Source organism: Leptonychotes weddellii, chromosome 1 (genome assembly GCF_054177405.1).
Source record: "Leptonychotes weddellii isolate Sample4059 chromosome 1, ASM5417740v2, whole genome shotgun sequence".
In the NCBI taxonomy this organism is placed as follows: Eukaryota; Metazoa; Chordata; class Mammalia; order Carnivora; family Phocidae; genus Leptonychotes; species Leptonychotes weddellii.
In genome coordinates this window covers 105217235-105242805 of record NC_138369.1, presented here as the reverse complement: position 1 = coordinate 105242805, position 25571 = coordinate 105217235, and the positions used below count along the sequence as shown (strand labels likewise).

The window sequence follows — 25571 nt, the reverse complement described above, 5'->3', positions numbered from 1 at the left end:
TCAGCTCAGATATCAAATACTAGAAGGGTAGCTGTATAATCTGTTGCTACATAAAAAATTACCCCCAAACTTAGCACCGTTAAGCAACAAGCATATAAATATTAGCTTTTCACAGAGTTCCCTGAGGTCATGAATCCAGGAGCAGCTTTGCTGGATGGTTCTGGCTCAGAGTCTCTCATGAGCCTATAACTAAGCTGTTGGCTGGGCTTCAGTATCTAAGAATCAGTTGGGGAGGATCTACTTTCAAGCTCACTCGCATGGTTGTCGGTAGGCCTTAGTTTCTCCCTATGGAATACCCTTGCATAGATTGCCCGAGTGACCTCATAACCTGGCAGCTGGCATCCCACAGGGTGAGGGATCTAAGAGAGGAAGAGCCCAACGTGGAAGCCATAGTCTTTCATAACCTAATTTTGGAAGGGAGATAACATCGCTTGTGCTGGATGCTATTAGTCACACCGACCAACCTATTACAGTGTTAGAAGGGAGTACACAGGATTTGAGTACCAGGAGGTGGGGATCACAGGAAACAGTCTGAAAGCCTGCCAACTACTGCAGCCCTGCCTCCCATTGTGATTTCCCTGGTTACTTTCAAGAAGCCTGCACCCTTCATATTTTTTACCTCTGAACAATCTATAGAAGTTGTAACTACATCTCTTCCTTGATATAAGGTAATACCCCATATAAGCAGAAAAATGATAATAGTTCTTCTACCCAAGTACTCTATCCCATTATTCTCCATGATTTTCTTATTTGTGCTGATGACTATCTGAAATGTTGTATCTCCAAGTTGTCTGTCTTCCTCTGTGAGATTATAGGACCTTGAATTCACAACACTGGTATTTCATGTCTGCTGTTTTAATCCTTGAGCTCAGAATAGTGTCTGAAATGTAATAGTTATTTGATAAATGAACAATAGGTTTGCCTTTTCAAGCCCTAGAAGTGTTTTTTTTTTTTTTTTTTTAAGATTTTATTTCTTTATTTGAGAAAGAAAGAGAGCGAGAGCGAGAGAGCACAAGTGGGGGAAGGGGCAGAAGGACAAGCAGACTCCCCGCTGAGCATGGAGCCCAATATGAGGCTCGATCGCAGGACTCTGAGATCATGATTGAAGTCAGATGCTTAACAGACCGAGCCCCCAGGAGCCCCTCAAGCCCAGAAGTTTTATGTTAACCATTTTATATGGAAATGTTTCTACATGCCTCCCTATATTCTAGAATTGAGTATATTGTATTGTGCATAAATTTCACTAGTTTAATATTTGCTGAGTTTACCTCACGTAGAAGGCACTGTGCTAGATACTCTGAAGTTACAAACACAAGTAAGACATGGTCCCTGCCCCCACAAGAGTCCCGTTAGTAAGGAAGGGCAGACTGTGGTGTGGGTCATATGAGAACAAGTAAACTAGAGGAGAGGGAAGAACTATAGGGCCCAGGGAATGATGACACTTGGAGGAGGCTACACAATGGAATGCCCTGTAGGTGTCTGAGGGTCAGTCCAGTTATTTTATGCTGTAATACTATGTTCCTTTTAGCACATTCAGAAGGTAAGAAGCAAAGAGACCATATTTTTTTTTTTTAAAGGTTTTATTTATTTATTTGACAGAGACACAGCGAGAGAGGCAACACAAGCAGGGGAGTGGGAGAGGGAGAAGCAGGCTTCCTGCTGAGCAGGGAGCCCGATGCGGGGCTCGATCCCAGGACTCTGGGATCATGACCTGAGCCGAAGGCAGACGCTTAAGGACTGAGGCACCCAGGTACCCCGAGACAATGACAATTGTCATTGTCCCAATGACAAATTGAGAAATAGAAATAAATAGAAATGGTAGATTTATTTATATATTTGTAACAATCATCTTGCTGAAATGACTAAAAATATATGGAATTGTGTTTCATTCTATGTGGTCATATGTAGAGCAGTGTGCCTGTGCATCAGGTAGCTCTAGACCAGTGTATCTGTGGAATTAGTTCTCTGAATAGTGATTATTTTGATAGTGTTCTCTGCTGTTAGCGTGTTCCTGTCATCCTTCTGTCTCTGTCTTCTTAAAGTTGCTTCACCTCATTGCTGTGGATTTGAAAGCCCAGTAACCAAACTTGATGGAATTATATATAAGAAGAATAAATAACTCTCAAAGTTTTCTTTTCAAAGAAGTTTTCAGGGAAGTGTTAATTTTTAGTTTAACCATTTGTGGCCCATTTTTACATCTTTCTAGTACTCTCCTCGTTCAGTCCCACTTCCCTTAATAGACAGGAGGTTATCTTACCTTAGGTTTTCTCTTAAACTTTTTGTCTCATGCAGTATATCAGAGTTGGCTTTAAAGTCAGACTGACTCATAGTTCTGCCAGATTTTAGTTTTATGTCCTTAAGTAAGTGTTGGATCTTTCTGAGTTCCATTAAAAAAAAAAAAAAAAAAGTCAGATCTTCCTCACAGGGTGAGTGTGAAGAGTAAATGAATATGGCCAGGCCCTAGAATGTGACCTAGAATGTGGCAGTCTGTTTCCTGCTTTCCTCCTTTGCCAGTTATTTCCCAGCAGGTTGAATAGGTTTCACACTCCATCACCTAGTGCCTCATGACAGATACCTTGGTAAGCAGCATCCATAATGCATGATCCCTTTCACAGGGATGTCCTGGCTTATCTCTGGCAGTGTAGGGCTGGGCCAGGAAGAGCAGGCCTGCAGGCACCTTTGTTTCCTAAGATTGGCAGCATAACTCAGGGAGTGATCCAAGGTTGAGGTTCACAGCAGAGTGGTACCAGTGACTTGGCCCTATAGAAAATCCAGTCTGAGACTGGCCATAAAAGTAAACATGCTCTTTAGGTATCCATCAGAGATTTGATCCCCATAAGCAGGTTTAACTGCTGTTTGGTATTTTATTCCCTACCCTGGGTTTACAGCAGTGGAACTCAGAGGCATCTCAGCCTTTGAGAAGAGTAATGCCATGGAGGTTTTATGGGAGGATGAATCACTCACGGTACATACTCAAAGTTAACAAAGCTTTCAGAGCAAGGAATTTTTTAATTAAAGTAAGTTCTACAATATCCTTGTAATTACTTACATTTTTCTACTCCCTCACATGTTTTCTCAGCTTACCCACCCTTGTGACTCATTCAGTAGCAAAATCAGTGAAATCAGCATTCTCTTCTAGTCATCAAGCAAAAGTGGGTCATCTCCCTGGCCTACTGGATTGTCTGGTATGCCCCAGAGAAGCTCATTTCAGCTGAGCCTCTCCTTGCTTCCATGTTTCCTTGCTTTCCGCTTGGACTGGCTTCCACCGACCATCAAGAACTCCTCACCATGGCCAGCTCCTTCACTCCAGGTTGCTCTTGCCTCAGTGTTGCATTTCTTGTATTCATTTACCTCCATGCCCTGAGAAAACTGCTAAGATTCAGCCTTTTTCTTGTAAATTCAGCTGAAATTCATTGGGTACCTATTATGTGCCACACGCTGAATTAGGTCCTGATACTTACATTATGGATTAGAAGAATGAGGTTTAGAAAAGTTATGTGTCCAGAATGACAAAAGTAATAAATGGTAGAAGGAATTTGAATGCAAATCTGCTGACTCCAAAGGCAGTTTTACTTCTAATTTAGCACACCCCCTGCCCCCCTTTCCTCCAGGCCAACGTTGAGAAACACTGATGATGTGAGCTGGAAGACTTCATTAGGTCATGCTTGAGTCTGTACCACTGGCCATCACCTCCTGTCCAGCTTTGGCAACTGCTGTAAGCGGCATGTGGCAGGTGTGCAGGGGCTAGGTCTATGGAATGGAGAGAAAGATAGCGTCACCGTTGATTTGAAAAAAAAAAAAAAGGTTGGTCTTAAAAGTAGATTTAGCAATTCAAGATAGAAAACCTCCACTCACTAAGGAGAGTAGACTTACTAAATTTAAAGAAGTTGGGAGAACTCCTTGACTTCAGTTTATTCAGAATATGGATTTAATCTTTAATCAGAAAAGTAGAAAGGTGTTACCTGTTACATTGAGTAAGCATTCCCTTTCAAGTTTTAAAGCTATATGCCTCTGTCTAGACTGGTCACAGAAATTGTTTTTTCTTTTTTCTTTTTTTTTTTTAACTTCTTACATAACCTTAATGAAAATGAAGGTGGTTTCTATGAGTTGAAAAATAGGTAGTTATTGATTAATTGCATTATTGGAGGGCAATATTAAAAATAATTCATTTTGGGTTTCACAATGTGATTTTTGAGTTTACCTTAGAATCTGTATTTGATGACATAGAAGATTACATCGGAGACTTTATTTTTTATTTATTTATTTTTTTAAAAGATTTTATTTATTCATGAGAGACAGAGAGAGAGAGAGAGAAAGAAGCAGAGGGAGAAGCAGGCTCCCCAGGAGCAGGGAGCCCGATGCGGGACTCGATCCCAGGACCCTGGGATCATGACCTGAGCCGAAGGCAGACGCTTAACCGTCTGAGCCACCCAGGCGCCCCTACATCGGAGACTTTAATGAAGCCACAGTGTGAACACCCAGCTCAGGAAGATGAGGAAACTATGCACTTCCCCAAAATTTGGAATGAATATAAACCTGGGTTGAAATTTGGACTCCATAATTAAATATTTGGATGACCCTTGGCAAGTTACCTAGCTACTTGGGCTGTTTCATTTGCCTATTCAAATAAGGGCTACACCTGCTTGCTTTCTGGAGTTAGGAGTCTGATGAAGGCATCTGTCTTGTGCCTAGTACATGGTAGACATTGTAAAAGTCCACCGTTTTGATTAGTTGATAAATGACAATTACTAGAAAAACAAAGTATTTGGCTTACTAATGGTGAGTTGGTAATTTCATTTTGAAGGAAAGGCTTCATAGTTCAAAATTTGCTACATTATATCAAAGGTTTTATGTAACACTAACTTAGGAAGTGAAAATAGAGACAGCCTAAAGCTCTAATGACACCCTTTTAAAATTCCCATTAAGGAAAGCAAGTTTAACATAAGACATGATGTTTTTAACAGGCATTTTTATTTTTCTCAGGAAGTATATTTTGGAATGATGTTTGAAAGGCTTCCATTTCAGTCGTTAATTCATTTTACTCAGAGACTTTGAACATCAAAGTCCCAAAACTCAATTAAGTGAAATAGTCAGGAACTAGAATATTCTGGTGAATTTAGTTGTCAGTGTTAAATAGAAAACTTACTACATTCTCCATCCATATGATTTCTGGTCTCTGTATTTAAATCATTCTGTTCAATTTGAGTTTATATTGAAAGGTCTGTGGCAAGTTTGTTTGTTTGTTTTTCTGGACAAAGGAAGGAAAATCAAAGAAAATCCTTTTTGTTTCAAGTTATATTACTGAAAAGCATTCCAAAATACACTGATTGCTTTACTTCATTGGTAAGAATGGTGACCATTGGAAACATCAGTTTTCTTCCAGTGCCAGAAATATAGATTAGATATAAAGAAGATTCAACTTAAATGAGCATAACAATGAACTGACTTATCAGTGAATTTTGATCTTTCCTTTCCTTCTGGAACTTGAGTGCCAAAAAAAAAAAAAAAAATCCACTCAGTTAAGTTACGGTGAAATGAGCATCAGCATAATTAATCGATAGGCTATAGACTTGAAAGAGTAGCTTATGTTTGTGTAGAAATTTGGAAAGTGCAGAAAATTTTTAAGAAGCAAAAGAAAAAAGTCATTGATAATCTCAACAACCAGAGCAATCTTGTAATACTTCAGGTTTAGTCTTTTTTTTTTTTTTTTTAAGATTTTATTTATTTACTTGAGAGAGAGAACACAAGAGCAGGGGAGAGGGGCAGAGGGAGAGGGAAAAGCAGACTCCCTACTGAGCAGGGAGCCCGACGTGGGGATCGATCCCAGGACCCTGGGATCATGACCTGAGCCAAAGCAGGCACTTACCTGACTGAGGCACCCACGTGCTCCCAGGGTTTAGTCTTTACCTATAGAATCAAAGGCAAATGGATGTGCAGTTCTTCTTCTTTTTTCTTTTTTTTAACAAGTTTAAGTTTTTTTAAACCTGCTTAAGTTGGTGTTTTGCTTTATGTATTCTTATTTCTGAGTTTTAAAGAAATTATAAGAAAAAATGGATGAAAAGAGCAGAAATAAAGCTTTCCTTTTATGCTTAAAAAAAAAAATCTGTCCTTAATCAGCATTGCTGTATCTTAATGGGTATACAGAAAAAGATAAATTATTTTTAAAAGTTTTTTGTTCTGGGGCACCTGGGTGGCTCAGTCGGTTAAGTGTCCGACTCTTGGTTTCAGCTCAGGTCATGATCTCAGGGTTATGAGATGGAGCCCTGCATCAGCTCTGAGCTCTGCAGGGAGTCTGCTTAAGATTCTCTCTCTCCCTCTCCCTCTGTCCCTCCTGCTCATGCACACTCTCTCTCTCTCTCAAATAAATAAATGTAAAAAAGTTTTTTGTTCTACAAGAAGTTGATATGTAAGTAGTAAATCATATACTCCTTTCAGAATTCAGTGGGAAAAAAATGTTCTAAAAAATAGGAGCATTCAGAACCCAAATTTTAAGATTTTTTGTTTTTTTTTGTTTTTTTGCCTTATTTTCTTCCTCAGAGTGTTGAATGAATTGTTTCATCATAGTAATTTTTTGTTTGTTTACTTTCAAGGTTTTTTTTTTTTTTGATAGTAGGAAATGTAAGCTTGACAGAAAAATGCATCCATGAATTATCAATATATCTTAACATAGATTAATTCCTGATCATTGACTTTGTGAGGAATATTTTGTGAAAGTTATTCTAATTCTATAATGCAGTATTATCAGATATGTATTTTTATCATATATATAGTGATATTTTATAAACTCATTTAGATTTAGAATAGAAATTAAGCTCATGGCAACCATTATTTCTTAGTTCTATAGTTAAGGAATTATAAAATTATTTTTGTATATTCCTGGTGAAATAGCAGGCCAGAAAATAATATGCTCTGTAAGATTTCATCTGTGTTCTTTTCAGATTCATGGAACTCTGGAAGAAAGATGATAGAAATACTCACTTTCTGCACTTCACATAAATATCATGTATATTTCCATATTGATAATGTAGAATTGTTCTTTCTGCCTTTTTTTTAGAGTCTTGGCCTTTTTTTCATTTCTTGAATGGCTGTGTTGTATTCTCTGGTGCATTTAGTATGGGGATGATTTACTGAATTCTGTCAGTTCCTTGGCAACTACATTTCAGATCAGAGGTTGTTTGGTTTTGGTTTTGCTATGTCACTTGTGTGTGTGTTTGGTAGCCTTGGAGGAAAAGCTAATAACTATTTAGTTCTGTTTTTTGTTTGCCTACATATACTACTAATTATATATTTATTTAGGTAACAGCTCAATGTGTATTCCTAGGTTTATTGCTTTGGATCAAAGGCTAGAATTCTTAATTAATAAATTTGTGGTGCTGAAGGGATAGGCTACTTGTAAGTACTGTAGTTTTTTCCCCCGCCATCGAGTAAGTAATAAAGTAGGCACACAATTATCTTCATTGAAAGTAGCACTCAAAAATGGGTTCTTTAAATGTTAAACAAAAAATTTACCTAATGTGTTTTCAAGATTCTAAAGCAAAGATGAGAGAACCGAGGATGAATATTAACTAAAAGTTGTCCTAATTTTTCTGTGATGATTTGTACTCAGCGTAATTACAAAATTTTTTTCTTTTATCTATATACTTCTATTCATACAGCTTGATGGGGGCCTATGTTGTATAAATGATTTTAAGGTAAATTTAAAGATAATAGTCTCTTTTCTTTCCCACAGTCTCTTGAATGACACCCACAAAATTACCATAGTAAGTGGATTCCTTTTCTAATGAAGTAACTCTTAAGGAATTCAGAATAATGGAACAAGACTATACCAAATCACCAGAAAGTTTAATACTTTTTAAGTAAATGCATTTTTAAATACTGTAAATGTAAGATGAACTAATGGCTAAAGAAAGGTCACTGTATCTTCTAATGAATAGACGGGAGTAATTTCTTATTAGCATCTTGTTCCCTCACAAATTACACGTGATTGGATGTAAAAGCTCTTTGTATATAAACTGTAAAGGGCTACACAAACATAATTTGTTATGATTGCTATGAAAGTAGGTTTTAAGAGACCTTTCTTCCCCCTGAATATATGAACACTCATTTACAAATATTTTTAACCTCTTAGTGACAGTTTTATTTACAAGATGATAAAGAATAGAGCTGAGATCTTTAGTGAAATAACTGTTTGCTCTTCCTGAGAAATTCTGATTTACACTTTGTCAATGGAGAAATAACATAAAAATGAGAGGCAAAGTGTCTAGTATGCTAATGAGTTTTATTTTAAGGGCTGTGGTTATAATTAGTTTTGTTCTCTACTGCTTGAAAAAAACTATTATTATTTGTAATAATAAATGTCAGTTACTTAAGTCCAAAGTATTATAAATATTGAATTGGTTGAATCTGGAACTAGTGAGGTTATTCTGTGCCTGAACTTCCTGTTTTCACCTACCTCCCAATTACTTGCAGCTGTCAAAATAATTTTAATTATTTTCAGATACTTTGCAAAAGAAAAGGGTCTTAAGCCCTTCAGCCAAAAAGGTGTTGCCCCTTCTCTTCTCCTCTTCCTTTAGAGCCCTGCTGGGTCCCTCTGTTGTAGTCAGGCCAGCATTCTTTCTGAACATCACCATTACGCTCTAAGATCTTAAACATTTATCCAGGTCATTCCACAGTTCTGATCCCGTGTCCTTGCCTGCTCAACCACATCAGAGAATCAGAATTTTAGAGCTAGGACAGGCCTTAGTGATCAGTTGGTAAGCCCTCTCATTTTGCCAATGATGAAACAGAAGACATTAAATAAATACTTCTCAGCTTAAAAATTAAACCCAAATCTCTGGACTTCTAGCCTTTGGCCCCTTCCACCATCACCTCTTGCCTGCAGATAAATGCAAGTAGGCATGAACAAAGTAACACTTGCAATCTCCCATTTCGGTGTCCAGGCTGTCCACCAGATATGCCTGGTTATGTCCCAGTATGTATAAGAGCTATTTTGGGGATTAAAAAAAAAGTTATTGTGGGAGACCACATTGAAACATATATTGGGCAGGGGAAAAATGAGCAAGCCCACTTCTTAGATCAATTTGCGATTAGAGTAGCAGTTGTACTTTGCTGCTTTTATTATTCATTCATTATTATTCATTCAGTGTCAGAAAAGGAAAACGTGTTTGTATTTTTCACAGCCAAATCTATGAAAAAGGAGAGCTCCACTATAGGACACCTTAAGTATGGCACAGGGTCTTAGCTTGTATATATGTTTTCAACTTTTTGAAAATCGTGGGAAACAGATAAATCTGCAATCGTGTTCTTCTGTCAAAAGCTTTTTCCTAAAAAAAATCAGAGCCTTTCTCAGCATTTTGCTAAACTGGGTCCTTTCTCGCTTGTATTTAAATTTAATATATTGAAAATATACAATGCCAATTTGAAATGATTTATGTATTGTCAGTGTCACCACTCTTCTAGTAATTACTGCAAATGCGCATGGTTAGAATTTTAGCACCGGAAGGACCTTGGCCACTCAACTGTCCAACTGCATTTTATTGCTGAGGAAACAGACTTAGAAAGGTGAAGTTTCTTGGTTGTGAGCATAGAACTGGTTAGTGTCAGGCAGCATGGATCTCAGGAATCTTGGCTCAGGCCAGTGGTATTTTCCCTAAATTATTTGAAAAATCCTCTAAATTATCTCTTGTCTCCATCTAATTCTATTTGTCAGCCTGTCTCCTTTTTCTTTGTTGCTTTTTTCTTTCAGTAGAATTCATCTCAGTCCTCTTTATTTTCAGTGGATTTAATCTGAATTCTGACTATGGAATGAAGTTGAGAAGAAAAATCGGAATTCTGACTCTAATTAGAATGCTGATACCATCAAAGATTTTTTCTTTTTTTCTTTCAGCATCCAGTCATGCTCCTTACTACAGATCAGGACTGTTTATTGACTTTTCTGTGCTTTCAAAAGTCCCCGTGTACTTTGTTAATTTAAACAATATAGATATATTTTTTTCTACCTTTGATAGAGAAGCTTTAGAGGTTGCCAGTGAATTCCCATGCTTCTTTTGGTGCAAGTCAGCTGTATCAAATTTAAAGTGTCTTAAAAGAGGGCTCTTGGAAGTCCACCATGATATGTAACCATAAGGCTTTACATACATAAATTTTATGGAACAGTTGATATGCAGAGTACATTATTAACATCACGTGCAGCCTTTGACCCTGACATTCATTTGTCTGCATTAGTTCAATCACTTAATAAACATTTAACAGGTACCCATTTTGTACCAGACCCAGGCTAGTGTCCAAATAATAAAGAGACCAACTCCCTCATAAGTAATCCACAGTGCAATAGAAGTGGCAAATCTATATATAAAATGATAATAAGACTGTGGGTAGAACTATGCCTAGGGCCCTGTGGGAGGGAGAAGGAAGGGCATCCATACTGCTCAGAGAGGCCTCCAGGGATCACAGTGAAGGCAGATGCTGATCATCTTGAGGGTTGGGTGTCATGTCATGCATGACCGTATTTACATGACGCAGACCAGTATGATGGAAGTATCCCAAGGACTGCTCACCAGGATATGCTTTCACAAAACCCTCTATATCCTTCTTGTATTATACCATCATCAAAAATCTCTCACTGTCACCCTCAAGCCCACAGCTCCTAGTAAGTAGTGTGCCTTTTCTTAAAGGATGAAGAAAGGATAACACTTTTATATTTGACCTTTGAGGGTCTCACCCAGTGATCCCAGCCCTGCTCTAGTTTAAGGACTTCTACGTAGTGTTCAGTGATTAATGACTAAATGGTAACTCGCTGCCCCAAGCTCAGTGCAGAAGATATTCCTGTTTAGAGCTACATGTGTTCTTTTTTTTTTTTTTTAAAGATTTTATTTATTATTTGACAGAGAGAGAATGAGAGAGAGAGCACATGAGAGGGGGGAGGGGCAGAGGGAGAAGCAGACTCCCTGCCGAGCAGGGAGCCCGATGCGGGACTCGACCCCGGGACTCCAGGATCATGACCTGAGCCGAAGGCAGTCGCTCAACCAACTGAGCCACCCAGGCGTCCCCACATGTGTTCTTCTTAAACCACTAGGAAAATATTCATTTTCTGTAGCAGAAAGTATAAGGAAATATACTTAATTATATTTTTATCCCAAAGGAAAGCTTAAAAATGAATGGCCAAAAGTGAAAATAGAATTCAGGCTATCAGTAGGAATTCCAGTGAAACTGGTAAAGTAACTTTTAGACATTGAGTGCTGACTTTATTCCCACAGTCCCTTATTTTATTATTATTATTTAAGTTCCCTCAGTTGTAACCATAAGTACTCAGGCAGTTTGGTGGCAGTAGGACAAAGATATGTCAGAAAGAGTAGGATTGGCTGTGGGGAATAGGCTGAGGTTCGCCTCAGAGGGATCCTTGTGTTGGTCTTAGACCTGTAAGAGATGGTGAAATGGCCCTTCCCAGCAAGGAACTTCTCTCTGCCAGCAACACGGGAGTTTCTTAGATTACTCTTTAAATTTCTCTGTGCTATCTGGATATTCCTATCAAACATTAAACATGTCCAACAGGTGACACATGATTTGCCCCACCCCAGGCCTCCTTGATCCTGGACCCATCTTTCACACGGTAGCCTAAGGCAAAAATATTTGTACCATCCTTGGATCCACTCTCATGGTGCACTTTGAATCAGTCACTCAGGCATTTTGATTTGATTTCCTTAAATATATTTTGTTTCTGGGCATTCTTTTCCCTGTGTCAATGATTATTGCATATGCTTGAATATTATAACGCAAGGTTCCCTTCATCCTGCAAAATTACTCCTCAGAAAAAGAGGGAGTGTTGTTGTATTAGAGTGAACACAAAGCCTCTGCTATTTCTGGGTACGTTCCCAACTGCTTTATTTTAAACAGCAGAGTACTGTGTGAGGAAGACACATGAGCCCAAAATGACCTCGTTTGATGTGGTTAGATATTTATGGAAGGCACCTGACCAATTTTTTTTTTTTTTTTTTTTAAGGATGAAATAGCACTTAGAATGGTCTATTTATTCCCAGGACTGTGTCCTCCAATTGCAAATGCAGAATGTTTTTATAAACAAGCCTTTTTACTACCAACCCCCCAAAAGCACTGCAGTACATTGGAGTTAACGATACAGAAAGCATGAATGTACACCTATAGGACAAATGAAACTATCAGCTCTCCTAATTTTTACCAGATGTCTGCAGCTTAGGATGTTTCCTGTGATAGCATCAGACCGAGATTCCACAAACGCTGTGTCTCCAGTGAAGTTGGGTATGCTTCAGAAAACTCAGAGGACTAAAATTCTGACTTGTGATACTACAGACACGGACGTCAGACAAACGCATGAAGAGTTTGAATCATGGTGTTTGGAGAGATGTGGGTCGAAAAAAAGTGACATATCTAAATGTGTTTTATATTTCATTGTGACTTGAACTGAAAATAACAAATACCCTTACCTTATATAAACAAGTATACATTCAGAAAAGTAGAGGAATCATAAGTATAGAGCTCAGTGGATTTTCACAAAGCAGACAGTGTATCCAGCACTCAGACCAAGAACCGGAACATTTCCCTCACCCAAAAATGCTCCCTCTTGTTCTCTCCCGGTCCCTGGCTGCCCGCCTCCTCCTGCCATATGCACACTGTGAACAGCATCCCATCTCCTAGCACCACGGATTAGCTTTGCTCGTTTTTGAACTGCTTATAAGTAGAATTATTTAGTAAGTACCACTTTGCTGCCTGGCTTCTTTCCTCAACATTATGTCTGTGAAATTCATCTATGTTCTTACAGTTAGTTTGTTCACATTGCTGAGTGATACTTAATTTTTTTCAACAACCGCAACCTATTCATTCTCCTATGGTAGGTGGTTGTGTTATTTCCAGTTTGGGACTATTATGAATAGTGCTGCTCTTAAGACTCTAGAGCTATGTGACTTCTGGTTAACTAAATTAATGTATTTGGTTGGGGACATGCCTAGGCATGGGATTTATTGGCCACAAGGTCTGTGTTTGTCAGCTCTGGCAGGCACTGTCAAACAGTTTTCTAAAGTGGTTGGACTGACTCACACATCCATCAGCAAAGTCTTGCCAACCTTTGGTATTGTCTGTCTTTTAAAATTTTAGCCATTTTGATGGGAGAATGGTGGTATTACATTATGATTTAATTTGATTTCCCTGATGATTAATTTAGTTGACCACTTTTTTGTACATTTAATCACTGTAAGAATATCTTTAATCACTTCAGAATATCTGTAAGTGTTAGAATATCTTTCACTGCTCTAAAATTTTGTATATTCCAGTTGGGAAAACAGTCAACTTTTTTTAATTGGATTGTCTTATTGGCATAACTGGAGATCATCTCATATTCAGGCAATATGGAATTTTAACCTTCATGTTACTTTATTTTAGGTTATTGCAATGACCTCCTAAACTAATCCATCAACCTCGACACTCTCTTGGATTCTCTATCTTCTGCACCACCCATAAACTTATTTTTTGGCAACCATGCAGATCTGATCAAGTCAATGGCAGCCCTGCCTCACTCATTCTCTCCCCACCTGCCCACTTTCCTATCATCCCTATGCTAAACAGCATTTCCAGAACTCCCTTATAAAAGCACATGGAGGGGGGGCAGGTGGTACACACTTGCTAGATATTCAGATTCTTGGGTATCTTCCCTGGAAATTCTGATTCAGTAGATGCAGGTTGGGCCCCAGGAATCTGTGCTATTAAGAAAGTTACTCTTATTCAGTTTGAGTAATACCATAAACAGATTTTTTTTTTTTAAATCTTATTTCTTTATTTGAAAGAGAGAGAGAAAGCAGAAGCAGGGGGAACAGCAGATGGAGAAGGAGAAGCAGGCTCCCTGCTAAGCAAGGAGCCCAATGCAGGGCTCGATCCCAGGACCCTGGGATCATGACCTGAGCCGAAGGCAGAGGCTTAACCAGCCACCCAGGCGCTCCCAGATTTTTTGTTTTTGCCTCAGTGCTCTTGCATGTTCTTTCTCCACTGTCTGTATTTTTCTGTCTTCTTTCCTCCATTGTCATCTCTCAACATCCACACAAGATGTTACTTGTAGGAGTCTTTCCTGCAGGCTGAGTAAATCACTCTGTAATCCATAAATTGCTTATTCCAGATCTTCCTCACAAACCTATTTCACTAGTAACCTTCCCCATCTCAGCTGATAACATGCACTGGTTTTATTCTCAGTATAAATGCAGAATCTGCCATAGCCTGCACATTGGTCCTATTCTCCCATTACCTCATGCCTGGATTACTGCAGAAACCTGCTAATAACTGCTTTCCCTGCTTGCATCTTGCACCCATGCGGTCAGAGTGATCATTATTTTAAGATCTAAGTCATCACTCTGTACTCCTGCTCAAACTCTCCAAAGCGTTTTAGAGTAAAAGCTAGAGTCTTCACTAGGTTCTATGAGGCCCATCCCAATTTGTCCCCTTTCCCACCTTCGCCCTTTGATCTTCCAGCTCACTCTACCTCAGCTACCCTGACTTCGTACTTGTCTTAGAACATCCCAAGTGTGCTTGCCCTGTAGAGCTTTTGCCTTGCCCATTCCTTATATCTAGAACATTTTCCTCTAGATGTCTGTAGTAGTAACTTGCACTTTTATCAAGTCTTGGCTCAGATGTCTTCTCCTCAGTGAGTCATGCCTTGAATACCCGATTTAGAAATGTGACCCATCCTCCCCATACCTCCAGTCTCTTTTACCCTGTTCCCAACCCCCTCCCCCTGCCGCTGACACTCATTAGCTCCTAATCATTTATATATCTGCTGGAATATGAGCTCCCCAAAGGCAAATATTTTTTTTTACTGTTGGGTTCATAACGTATTTCCCAAATATCAGAACCAGTGCCTGGTACATAATAAGTGTTCACTGAATACTTGTTTGATTTGTTGAATGAAGTATTCAGGATGCAATAGATATGTAACCTTAAATAATATCTCTGTATAAGCCAGATTTTTATGAAACCTTTTCCAAGATATATTGCATAATTTCACATCTTGAGGTGAAAATGTGACATTGGGAGTTTGGATGAAGATGGGGTTGCTTGTGTACTGTTGTGTTGATTTGAAGAAGTCAGTTGTAGCCTGGCTCATCCTGCCCTCCTTGTGGTTATGCTCTGCCATGCACGTTTATACAGAGTAAAAACCTCTTAGGGGTTGATACTTGAGTACTTTACTTTAGGTTGTTTCCTCTTTGCTGGTGTTGGTGGAAGTGTCCATAGAGACAGGTTCCCATGATGAAATCAGATCACTTAGGAAAATGAAATGTCTTTTCTGTTTGGTTCAAGCACATCAGTTTTGAAAAGTATATGCATAAATGCATAGTCCTTTATAAAACCAATGTGCTTTTGCATATTTTAGACCATCTAAAGGGCATTCTTCTACATCCTTGCACCAATTTGGGATGACCAGAAGCCTCTCTCCCTCTTTCTCTTTCTCTCATTCATTATTTCCTGAAACACTGGGATGCTGTCCTGCTAAGATCTGACTGCTAGATAAGAAAAGTATTACTGTACAGGGTCTATTTATATACATCTAATTTTAGAATAATTTTGCTTCTATAAACTGTGAGTCCTTAAGTTTCTAATATATATGCATATGTATGTATAATTTATATATATAATTTTTGCTTTGTAGAGTGCAACATTTTCATGGGACAGGAGGATATTTTTCCTCTCCTCTTACAAAGAGAGTCTGTTTAAAAATCTGCTGGAACAGCAAGTCATTATGTCAGCTCACCTAACCTTTGGTGAGCTCTAATTGTCTTCTTACTGTTTTACCTGACTTTGCCTCTTCTCACAGCCTGAATTTATTGATTATAAGCTTTTTATAAGAGTCAGTCCTACACTTTTGTGTTTCCCAAGGTGCCTGGAACACTGCTGGGCTGTAATATAATAGCTCTGAGGACCTAAAAGAAGAATCCTTTCATGAGAAGTGAATAGATTTCATCTAATAATAAGAATGATTATTAGTAGCTCACCACTTGAAAGAAGACTCGTATGAAGAAATATATCTTAAGTCAGCTAATGTAATCCTTATTTGAAAAAGCCAAATCTCTGATAGTGTCATGAGGGAAAGCCTGGGTATAGTTTTATCCAAAATAGAAAAGGCAGTTAAGCACCACTCAAATCATGGTTAAAATTTCCATTTGAACGACTTCATAAACTGTATGCATTAGCAAACTTAAAAATAGACACTTGTGTGAGCTATTATAGGAACTTTATTGTGCAGCAAACAAAAAAAAAAAAACAAAACAAAAAAACCCCCAGAAACCCTTCAATTGCCATGCAGTAGAAAAATACCTAATCAGACTGTCCTTTTTTTCTCTCAGCATCCTGAAAGCGTCTATATTCCAGGGCTATGATTTAACTAATGCTAATCTTATGAGCCTGCACATCAACAGATAAATTTATATTTAATCTCTATTCTGTTACTTCTCTCTTCTCTGCGATACACGAGTACTAATGAGCCAACAAATGTGGAAATTTAGTTTAAAAGTGCCTGGACATAAAGGATGGCAGACAAATGAGCAAAAGTATGAAGTCTCTTCTAAATGCACTCATTCATTTAACAGCTATTGAATACCACTAGATATTAGGAACTGGGGTATTGGGACGGAAGTAGTAATGAAGGTTTGGGATATAGAAGAGGAAGTTTAAGGAGATAGCCAATCCCAGCCTTCGAGGCACATATAGTTCATTCATTCATTTCTTATTTATCGAATGTCGAATCCAATGTGCCAGGGATATAGGAATGAAAGAAGGCAAACTGGAAATTCTTACCCTGACTAAACTTATATTCTAGTGGGATAGAAAGGCAATAAATAAGACAAATTAAGTAAAAAAAAAAAAAATACCATAGAGTGTTATGTGCTAAGGAGAAAAATAAAGTAGGAATGGAGACCAAAAGTGTTGAGGGTGGGGAGCAGGTTGCAATTCTCGGTAGGTTGTCCAGGAAAGGACTTGGTGAGAAGGTATCCTTTTAGTAAAGATATGCAGGAAATGAGGGAGTCAGTCGTGCAGGTGCCTGGAGAAGGAGCAGTGGAGGTGCCAGCAAGAGGCAGTTCAAGGTGCTGAGGTGAGAGGGGGCCTGGGCTGTTCAAGGAGGGACAGGCTGGAGCAGGACAACAATCTGGTGAAGCCCTGAGAGGGGGTTGGGTTTCACTCAGAGTGTGATGGGAAGCCACTGTGAGGTTCCCCCCCCCCCTCCCCCGCCCCCGGCGTGGAATGTGAATATGTAATTTAGTAAAGGGAGCTAACCATAGGAAAAGGTTAATTAATAATTGAATTCAGCTATAAATTGTCAAGCAGACTGGAAAGGTTAAATTGTACTAGAAGATGTAAAACTAGGATGAGTGAGAAGTAAAAGCTGGACTTAACTGTGAGAGATCATAATGAAGTTATGAAGACAGTGCAAGAGTCAGGCTAAGCGCCGACGGCAGACTTAGGGTGCCCTTGCCTGCCCCCTGGGGGCTGGAGGGAGGATCCAGTGAGATCCTCAGAATGTCGCCACACTCTTATTTTACTTAGTTGTTTTATATGGGTTATTTTCCAAGGAGATCTCCTCTGTTCTTTCTCAGACTCCTTATGAGGTAAAATGATGAATAAGGAAAGATAATTGGAAAACTGTATCTATGATGTTGTCTTCTTGTTAATTACCAAGTCCTTGTTCTACAGAAGAGGGGGCGGCTGTCCTCCGTCCCACGTCTGGTGAGTTAGAACCACAACAGAAAACTGTTCTTAAAGACTGTAATAAATATCTGCTATTTTAGGCCTAAAAACAAAGACAAAACAAATCTTCAAAAGTATTATGTTCTGGCAACTAAGGTGATTTCAATTTATCTTCCTTTTTGTCATTCCTTTTGCTATCCTACTTAAAAATCTTCAACCACAGGGGCACCTGGATGGCTCAGTCAGTTAAGTGGCCGAGTCTTGATTTCATGATCAAGGTGATTGTGATCTCAGGGTTGTGAGATTGAGCCCCGCTTCCGGCCCCTAATTCAGCACAGAGTCTGTTTGAGTTTCCCTCTCCCTTTCCCTCTGTCCTTCGTCCTGTTCTCTCTCTCTAAAATAAATAAATAAAATCTTAAAAAAAAACAAACCTTCAACCACAATTGTCAAAAGCACAGATTTTTTCATTTTAATCTTTATCCTCTGTAAAGTGATAAAGGTAATTGCAATTCTTAATGTTTTCACAAGTTGAATTGTGTGACTTTCATACAGTTGTTTGTTTTTTATAAAGCTAAAACCTTTTGTTATTGTCAAGACTGAAAGCAAAATTTTATGGGCTGTTGCTTCTGCCAAAGAAACATTGCCCTCTCTTGGCTTAAGGTGTTAATGCACTTAGCAATGTTTTCTGTCTAATTTTGGAGTGTTGCTTTTTAATTCTGAATTGGAGCAGTTTGCCCTGAAATGTCATGGATATGTATTTTGCCCATAAGTGGATGTATACAGCTAATTTCTCTTGTGACTTTCAGAGGAAGTCAGAGTTAAAATGGAAAATTGCTGTGGGAAGCTGGCATGATTTTAAACTCTTGAGTGCTTGGAGGAGGAGTAAAACCTCTTTTGACATTCTCCACTGCATGGAAAATATTAAACTCCTTTTCAGGAAGCAGGGGAGATGATGAGTATTACGCATTTTCATCTTTTTCTCATGGGTTCTTGTGATTCAAATCCTATCCCCATTGCAGTGTTACTCTGCATTAAAAATCTTGAACGCCAAGATTGAATCATTATTTTTGTCCTTAGTTTTCCTTAAACTTGTCTGGTGCTTTGAGAATATTCATTATGTACCTTTTTTGTTGTAGAGGTTCTAGCAGTATTAGCTCATCTTCACTGATGCCCTTGACTTCAGAGTATAAATAGAAAAATAGAGATAAGTGACAAGGATTGATTAGCGGATCCTCCTTGTAAGTGAAACAGTAAACCTATCTAGATAAATCACTAGCTCAAAGGCCTGGAAAATGCATGTTAAAAGAATTAAGGGGAGTGTGGGTGTATGTGTGTGTGTATGTTTAGTTGATAGGGAAGTTTTCTAGAAGAACTAAAAGGACACGAAAAATTCTATCTGGTCTGTTTTACTGTCTTTCAGTTTATATTAAAAAAAAGGCTTATGAGTTTTGGAGCTGTTGGACTGATTATTTACTTCTTTTTTTTTTTTAAGGGAAAAATTTCTTTTAAGTAACAGGGAACCGAGATTAATATTTTATTGCCTTTTCGAGTCCCCCGCCCTCTCTCCATATTATATATATATATATATATATATATATATATATAGACACACACACACACATATATATATATAATTACTTCATTATTATTAGACTTTAATTGTAGGTTTGAAAGCCTCTGATTCCTTCTCTGGCAATCTTAAGCCACCACAGATAGGAGAAAAAAGTATTTTAGGATTTTCTAGCATTTACTCTGTGCCAGGTGGTGTTCTAAGCACTTGGCACATACTAACTCATTCAACCCTGACTTCCACCCAGAGACATAGATACTGTCATTATTCCCATAGACGATGTCAGGAAACTAAAGTACAGAGAAGTTCAGTAGCTTGCCCCATAGGGAATGGATCTGGGATTTGAGTCCAGACACCAGACTCCATGCTCTCAACCACTGTGTTACCGCCTGCCTCTTTCTTTCTCTGCCTTTCTTTTTCGAATTTGCAATTCCAAGGGTGAATTTTCACGCCCACTTTCCCTTCCCTAATGTGGTGTCCTCAGCTTATCTTTTAAGGCTCCTTTTGGCTTTGTTTTCCTGAACTTGAGGAAGGAACGGCACTTCTCCCACCTCTCGCCTCTGCGAGTTGCTGCTGCTCCCTTTTCTCCCCTCCCCCTTGCTGGTGGTCTTCCACCCTGACACCATTTCTGCGTTCTTAAGTTATTTTACGTCAGGACTAGAAACTGGTGCTCTACTAATGGCTTGACCAGTTCTGAGTAAGAAGACATGAATAGTACGACTACCTCATGGTTTGTGTGTATATCCTCTCTTCCTGTTTACCTCATCTTTGTTCACTGCTTTTGCAAAACCATATTCTTCATGCCTTAGATCTTGCTACTGGTGATGCCATCTTATTCATCCGTGAATATCTCAAGATTTCTCAAGACCTTTGAATTTTGACTGGAATCCACAAACATGTCCTTCTCTTTGTGGACATTGTGTAGCATCTGTTTAGGTTATTGATGAAAGTTTGTAACTGTGTATCCAAGGATTTTCTGGCTTTTGAGACAACACTGCTATTAATATGTTGAGTGTGTAAATTCCCATTGAGCATAAAACTGTCAAAGACAGTTGTATGAGTCAGTATGATAAGTGGGTACTTTGGACCAGCTGTTGGCACATTATCTACGTGACCGCATTGCTGGGAAGAGACTAAAGAATGGAGCACTGTCTCCCACCCTCTCATCACATCCCCTATACTCCCTCTCTACTTGCTGTAATCTAGTGGACGCTCCACTCTTACTGAAGATGAAATAATACTGATGAGTTTTCTGCTTCCCAGTGCAAAGACAGTCATTACCTGATTACCAAGTCCCATACAAGCCTGACTCTGCAACAGCAAGATTGTAGTGATTGCTGCTGTATCTTAAGTAAAGAATTTCACCAGATTGTGATTTGCAAATGCAGCGTTCCCCTCTATTATTTCCCATCTATCATTACCATTCCATAATGGTAATGGATAGGTGGTGAGCAGTCCTCTCCTGTTTGTCTTGTTGATTATACTGCTGTCTTTTAAAATCATGGGTGTTTCTAGGCTGGAATCGCTTCCCTCTAGTGGTCCTGACTACCAAGGGGTCCTTGGGAGCCCCTAAACTTGGGCCCCCCCCACCCCCACTGCTACTTCAGTTCCATTGGAAAAAAGATCTTGACTATTCTTCCTGTTCCTTTCTTTGAAAGTGATGCACGTGCTTGCTAAAATCATCTGTGATATATCCACTTTGTGCACCACAATTCCATTTTAAGTGGCATGTTTATGTTTCCGTGACCCTACGCAGACCTGGGAACTTTGGCCAGTGGATTAGAGGAGAGGGAGTATATTTCCTTCCAGCTGGGGGGCTCAGGTGTTCCTCTGCCTTCCTATTCTTGCCTCTGGGATATCAGGATAGCATTGTAATAGACCTGGTTCCCTGTACATTTTTCCCACCTGACTGAAATTCTCAAAGACTGTAAGCATGCAGTTTAGGGCGTGGCTTAGTGAGATCCTTAAAGTGCTAATCTTTTTTTCCTCTGCCGTGTTCCAAACATCATTCCAGATGATACTGTTAGTACCAATTCAAGGAACTTCTTGGTTTTAATAGGCTTTTAGAAATCGGCAGAGGGACTTATATACCGTACAGATTTGTTTGGAAAAAAATGTAATTTCTCAACAATGGACTTACAACCAAGCTTTTTGGAGTTCAGCTACCTTTAGCCCAATTTCCGACCTCTGTGCCTTTGTCCCTGTGATGTCTTCCAGAGATGCCTTTCTCCCGTGGCACCCTTTTCTATCAAATTGCTCTTCATTCTCAAAGCCAGCCAAGAGATGAGTACCTCTGATGACTACCTCACCCCTCTCCCATCCAGAGCTCATCCTTGTCTTTCCTTGGGCTTAAATATACTTTTATTACGCTAAATGTATTTAGCTCTAATTATATAAAAATTACCTAACCTATCTACTGTGTTAGGCTTGAGCTGCTTGTGGCCAAGGCCCATGTCTATTCATTTTGCATTTCTACACATAACGTGGTTCCAGATACATAGTAGGGGCTCAATAAATGCAGACTTATATTGGATCCTTTATAATAATAGCACGGGGAGGGGGGGTAGGGGTCATCTGGCAAAAAAAAATTGAACCCGGACGGAGAAAAAGACTGGGACAGGGATTGTTAGGATGACTTGTGGGAGGCTGAGGCTGCAGGGGAAGCTGAGATTGGGGCACACATGCTGTGGGGGAGGACACCATGCCAGCTCGGGTGGTGGCAGGCATTCTAAGGGGGTGTGCACAGAGAGGTTAGCAGAAGTGTGAGTAGAGGTAGGGGCTGTGGTAGTTGTAGAGGGAGCCCTGGAAATGGAAAGTTTCTGTGGGATGGCAAGATGAGACATGCAGCATGGGGAGAAGGTGGAGGACCCAGAAGATGCTGGGCATGTTGGAAGGAGGACAGCAGTGGTTGGTAACTGGCAGCTGGGACACTGGGGAAAGGGCAGGCAGCAAGGAGTTATAGCAGGTGTGAGGGAGGGGAGTGGCTGTGACCTTGGCCCTTTGGGATGGCCAGTAGTGCTGGGCAGCTGGATGTGTTGTACCTGGCAAGTCAGTGATTGATGATTAAATTGTATCTTAGGTAGCCAAAGGCAGCTAAAGACTGGTCGAAGAACCAAATGATATCTTGGGCTTAGTCTGACAAGGAATGAGATCATAGGTGACCATAATGCTGCACAAATAGGATTCAAAGCATACCTCAGAAATTCAGTTTTTGCCTTTTTTCCCCTTCTTTGCCTTTTACAAACCACTCTGTGAGGCTGGGTTTTCTGTCCCAGAATGAAAACACAGACTTGGATACTTCTCAACTTCTCTCAGATTAAAAAAAAAAGTATTTGTAACTTTTATCCATAAACACAGTCTCGGTCTAGTAAGTATTATGTCTGGTCTAGTCCATATGCATGCATTTTATTATATAAATAAAATACCTATTTTCTTATTTTATTCATTCAAAGGCAGAGCTTTTCCCACTCTTCGAGCTCCTGTTTGCTGTAGATGTGAAGCCAGAGGTGGGGAAGAGAGTTCTGATAAGCTTCTCCTCCCTGTTTTTCCCCTAGGACATCCACACTTCCTCTCTACTCGCCAGGCAACGCTGGCTTCTTCAGAGTAGACAGGGCAGGTAGGGGGAACCGTGGTACCATGGCAGATGTGAACCTGACTTTCATAGGTTCTCTGTAGAGTCCCTCCCTCTTCATTTCTCTGGCTCTCTCACCTGTGTTTTCCTTGATGTGGGGGAATACACCATCTCTTTCATGCCAATGGGGTGCTGAGGTTTTCTCACGGGTCCGGCAGCCTTAGTTCCGATTCAGATCATGTGGACTTGGCAGTACTTAAGGGATACCTAGGTGGAAAAACCCTGGAGTCTTTAGGAAATGCTGTGCTAGTACCTAAGAGAGAGGTGGGAGCTAGAAATATAGATGTGGGGCTAACTGCTGTGCAAACAGTGGTAGAAGTCAAGAGGGTGGACACATTTACCCAGGAAAAGACATGGAACCTCACAGAGAAGGTTTTGAGAAGGAGGAGAAGGAGCAGGGGCTGGTAAAGAAGATGGAAGGAAACCTCTTTCAGAGTATTGCTTAGTATTGCTGCTATAAAGGGGCAGACCGTGCAGAAGTCAGCTCAGACTGTTGTGGTTATTTTTTACCCAGCATGTGGAACTTATAAACGCATACATTTTTATTTTAATTGTGAAGACCCTAAAGTGTTTACCCCCCATTTTGAAAATTGATGTGAATTTTACTTTAGAATTTCTAATTCTTTGCAGACAAATTTTAACTTTTTTCTTTCAGTTGTGTATGAACACAGATCAAGATTAGAGAAATCCTTGCAAAAGGAAAGACTTGAACATAAGAAAGCAAAAGAAGGTAAATATAAAATGCAGTTTGTATTCTGTGTTTTTATCATACTTTGAAACATCATGTGCTTGCTTTACTTTGTTGTTGTTGTTGTTAAGAAATGTCTCAAATCAACCCTAAGTCACTTTTATAGGTAGACAGAGAAAGTCAAGCCCTATGTTTTGCATTGTACAACACAGTAATTCCTGCTTAAGACTGGATTCTGAATCTTTCATTCAGTGTGCTGCAACCTTGGGGTAGTTCGCATTATTAGTTACACATATTCTATCAGAAATAAACAGCTTTTCATCTGGATATTACACACATATGTTACTCATACCTGAAAATTCTGTCCATAGATAGTAAGTAACAGCATGTTGTCCAAAATATGACAGATTTTATACATTCATATACACACACATGTGTACATACATACATATGTGTACATTTACAACAATAAATTGATCACATTGTATGGCGTCTCTTTTTTTTGTATGGTGTCTTTTAAGTTACGCACTTATTTTCATCTTGTGAAGACTTACTGGCACAGCTGATCGGTTCAAATTGAAAAATTAGCATCTAGCACAAGCATTGGGCAATGCTATTGATTTTTATCAGAATTTTTCTATATCGCATAGGCTTTATACAGCTTGTTCTTTGAAATTATCCGCATTCTTATTTTTACTTATTAGCTCATGTTTTGTGAAATCTTGTGAGGAAATATAAGTTAGGTATTCTGTCTGACTATGTTGGTGTGGGGTAGAGAGAGGGAAACTGAGAGGCAGTATGGGTTAGGATGTTTTACTGACCCTTGGATTAAGCCTGTATGAGGAATAGGAGTTTAACATCATGAAAATGCTTTGATGGGATTTGGATTTTCCTTGTCTTTAAATCCAGAGTGATTTTATAGAGCCATCTAGTGGATAATAAAGCTTTAAGAGCATTAAAGATGGTTTCCACTGTTTGCTTTCTCTTTTCGAGTCCTGAATGATTTTAGCGTGCCATCTAGTGGACAGCAATAAATCATCTCTGTCTTTAGGTATGCCTCTTTTTTTTTTTCTCCTAAATTTCAAGGAGAGTTAATCACAGAGTGCACATTCTAAATTCACTTCTAATTAATTGGTTATAATGTGTATTTTCTTTATTCAAGATATACAGCTTTAAAATAAAGCTGAAAATTATGTAATAGTTTTTTTTTCCAACTCTTTCTAAAAAGGCCTTAAGAGGCAAAATAAAGTATGTTACCAAGCAGATTGCTTTTATTTTTATTTTTTTTAAATATTTTATTTATTTATTTGACACACAGAGAGACAGCGAGAGCAGGAACACAAGCAGGGGGAGTGGGAGAGGGAGAAGCAGGCTCCCCACCGAGCAGGGAGCCCGATGCGGGACTCGATCCCAGGACCCTGGGACCATGACCTGAGCTGAAGGCAGACGCTCAACGACTGAGCCACTCAGGCGCCCCCAAGCAGATTGTTTTTAAAACTAAAATATTTTTCACAAGTCTGAACAAAATTTGCTTTTATTCTTTTGAAAATTCCATGATGAGTTAATCACACCCAATTTTCACAATTTTTTATTTTCTAGATTTTCTTGTTTATAAGTTAGAAGCACAAGAAACACTAAATAAAGGAAGGGTAAGTTTTGGATTTTTTCTTGATTATTTTATGAAACTTAAGGAGAGGGAAATAATAGTGGCAAAATCTTTTACTATGTTGATCGTTAGGACCGAAAGGCTGAAATATACACACATATGTATATGTATATGTGTGTGTGTGTATACACACACACACACACACACACGTACGTATATATGTATGTATGTATTTATTGCTGCCCAAAAAATCCTGCAATGTTACTGTCACTTGCACAGTCCAAATTAACTGGAGAAAAGCAAGTTTTTCTGTTACTCCAAGAAGAATATATAACCATGACTTGAATGAAACACTGGCATTTTGGAGTATTAAAACTGAGAA

At 39.1% G+C, this 25571-nt stretch overlaps 1 protein-coding gene across 7 annotated transcripts in view; it reads left to right on the top strand.

Annotated features, from left to right (window-relative positions):
- Positions 1 to 25571, top strand: part of GOLIM4 (golgi integral membrane protein 4) — a 79856-nt gene that overhangs the window by 22695 nt on the left and 31590 nt on the right. For 5 of the 7 annotated variants that reach the window (XM_081829176.1, XM_031040665.2, XM_031040664.2 and 2 more), the window contains 2 exons: positions 23551 to 23625; positions 25183 to 25232. In XM_081829176.1, the coding sequence (XP_081685302.1) occupies positions 23551 to 23625; positions 25183 to 25232 (125 nt within the window). Of the gene's footprint in view, positions 1 to 12196; positions 12379 to 15661; positions 15774 to 23550; positions 23626 to 25182; positions 25233 to 25571 lie in introns of those variants that run through there. The other 2 variants (XM_081829162.1, XM_081829159.1) reach the window with 2 other exon arrangements.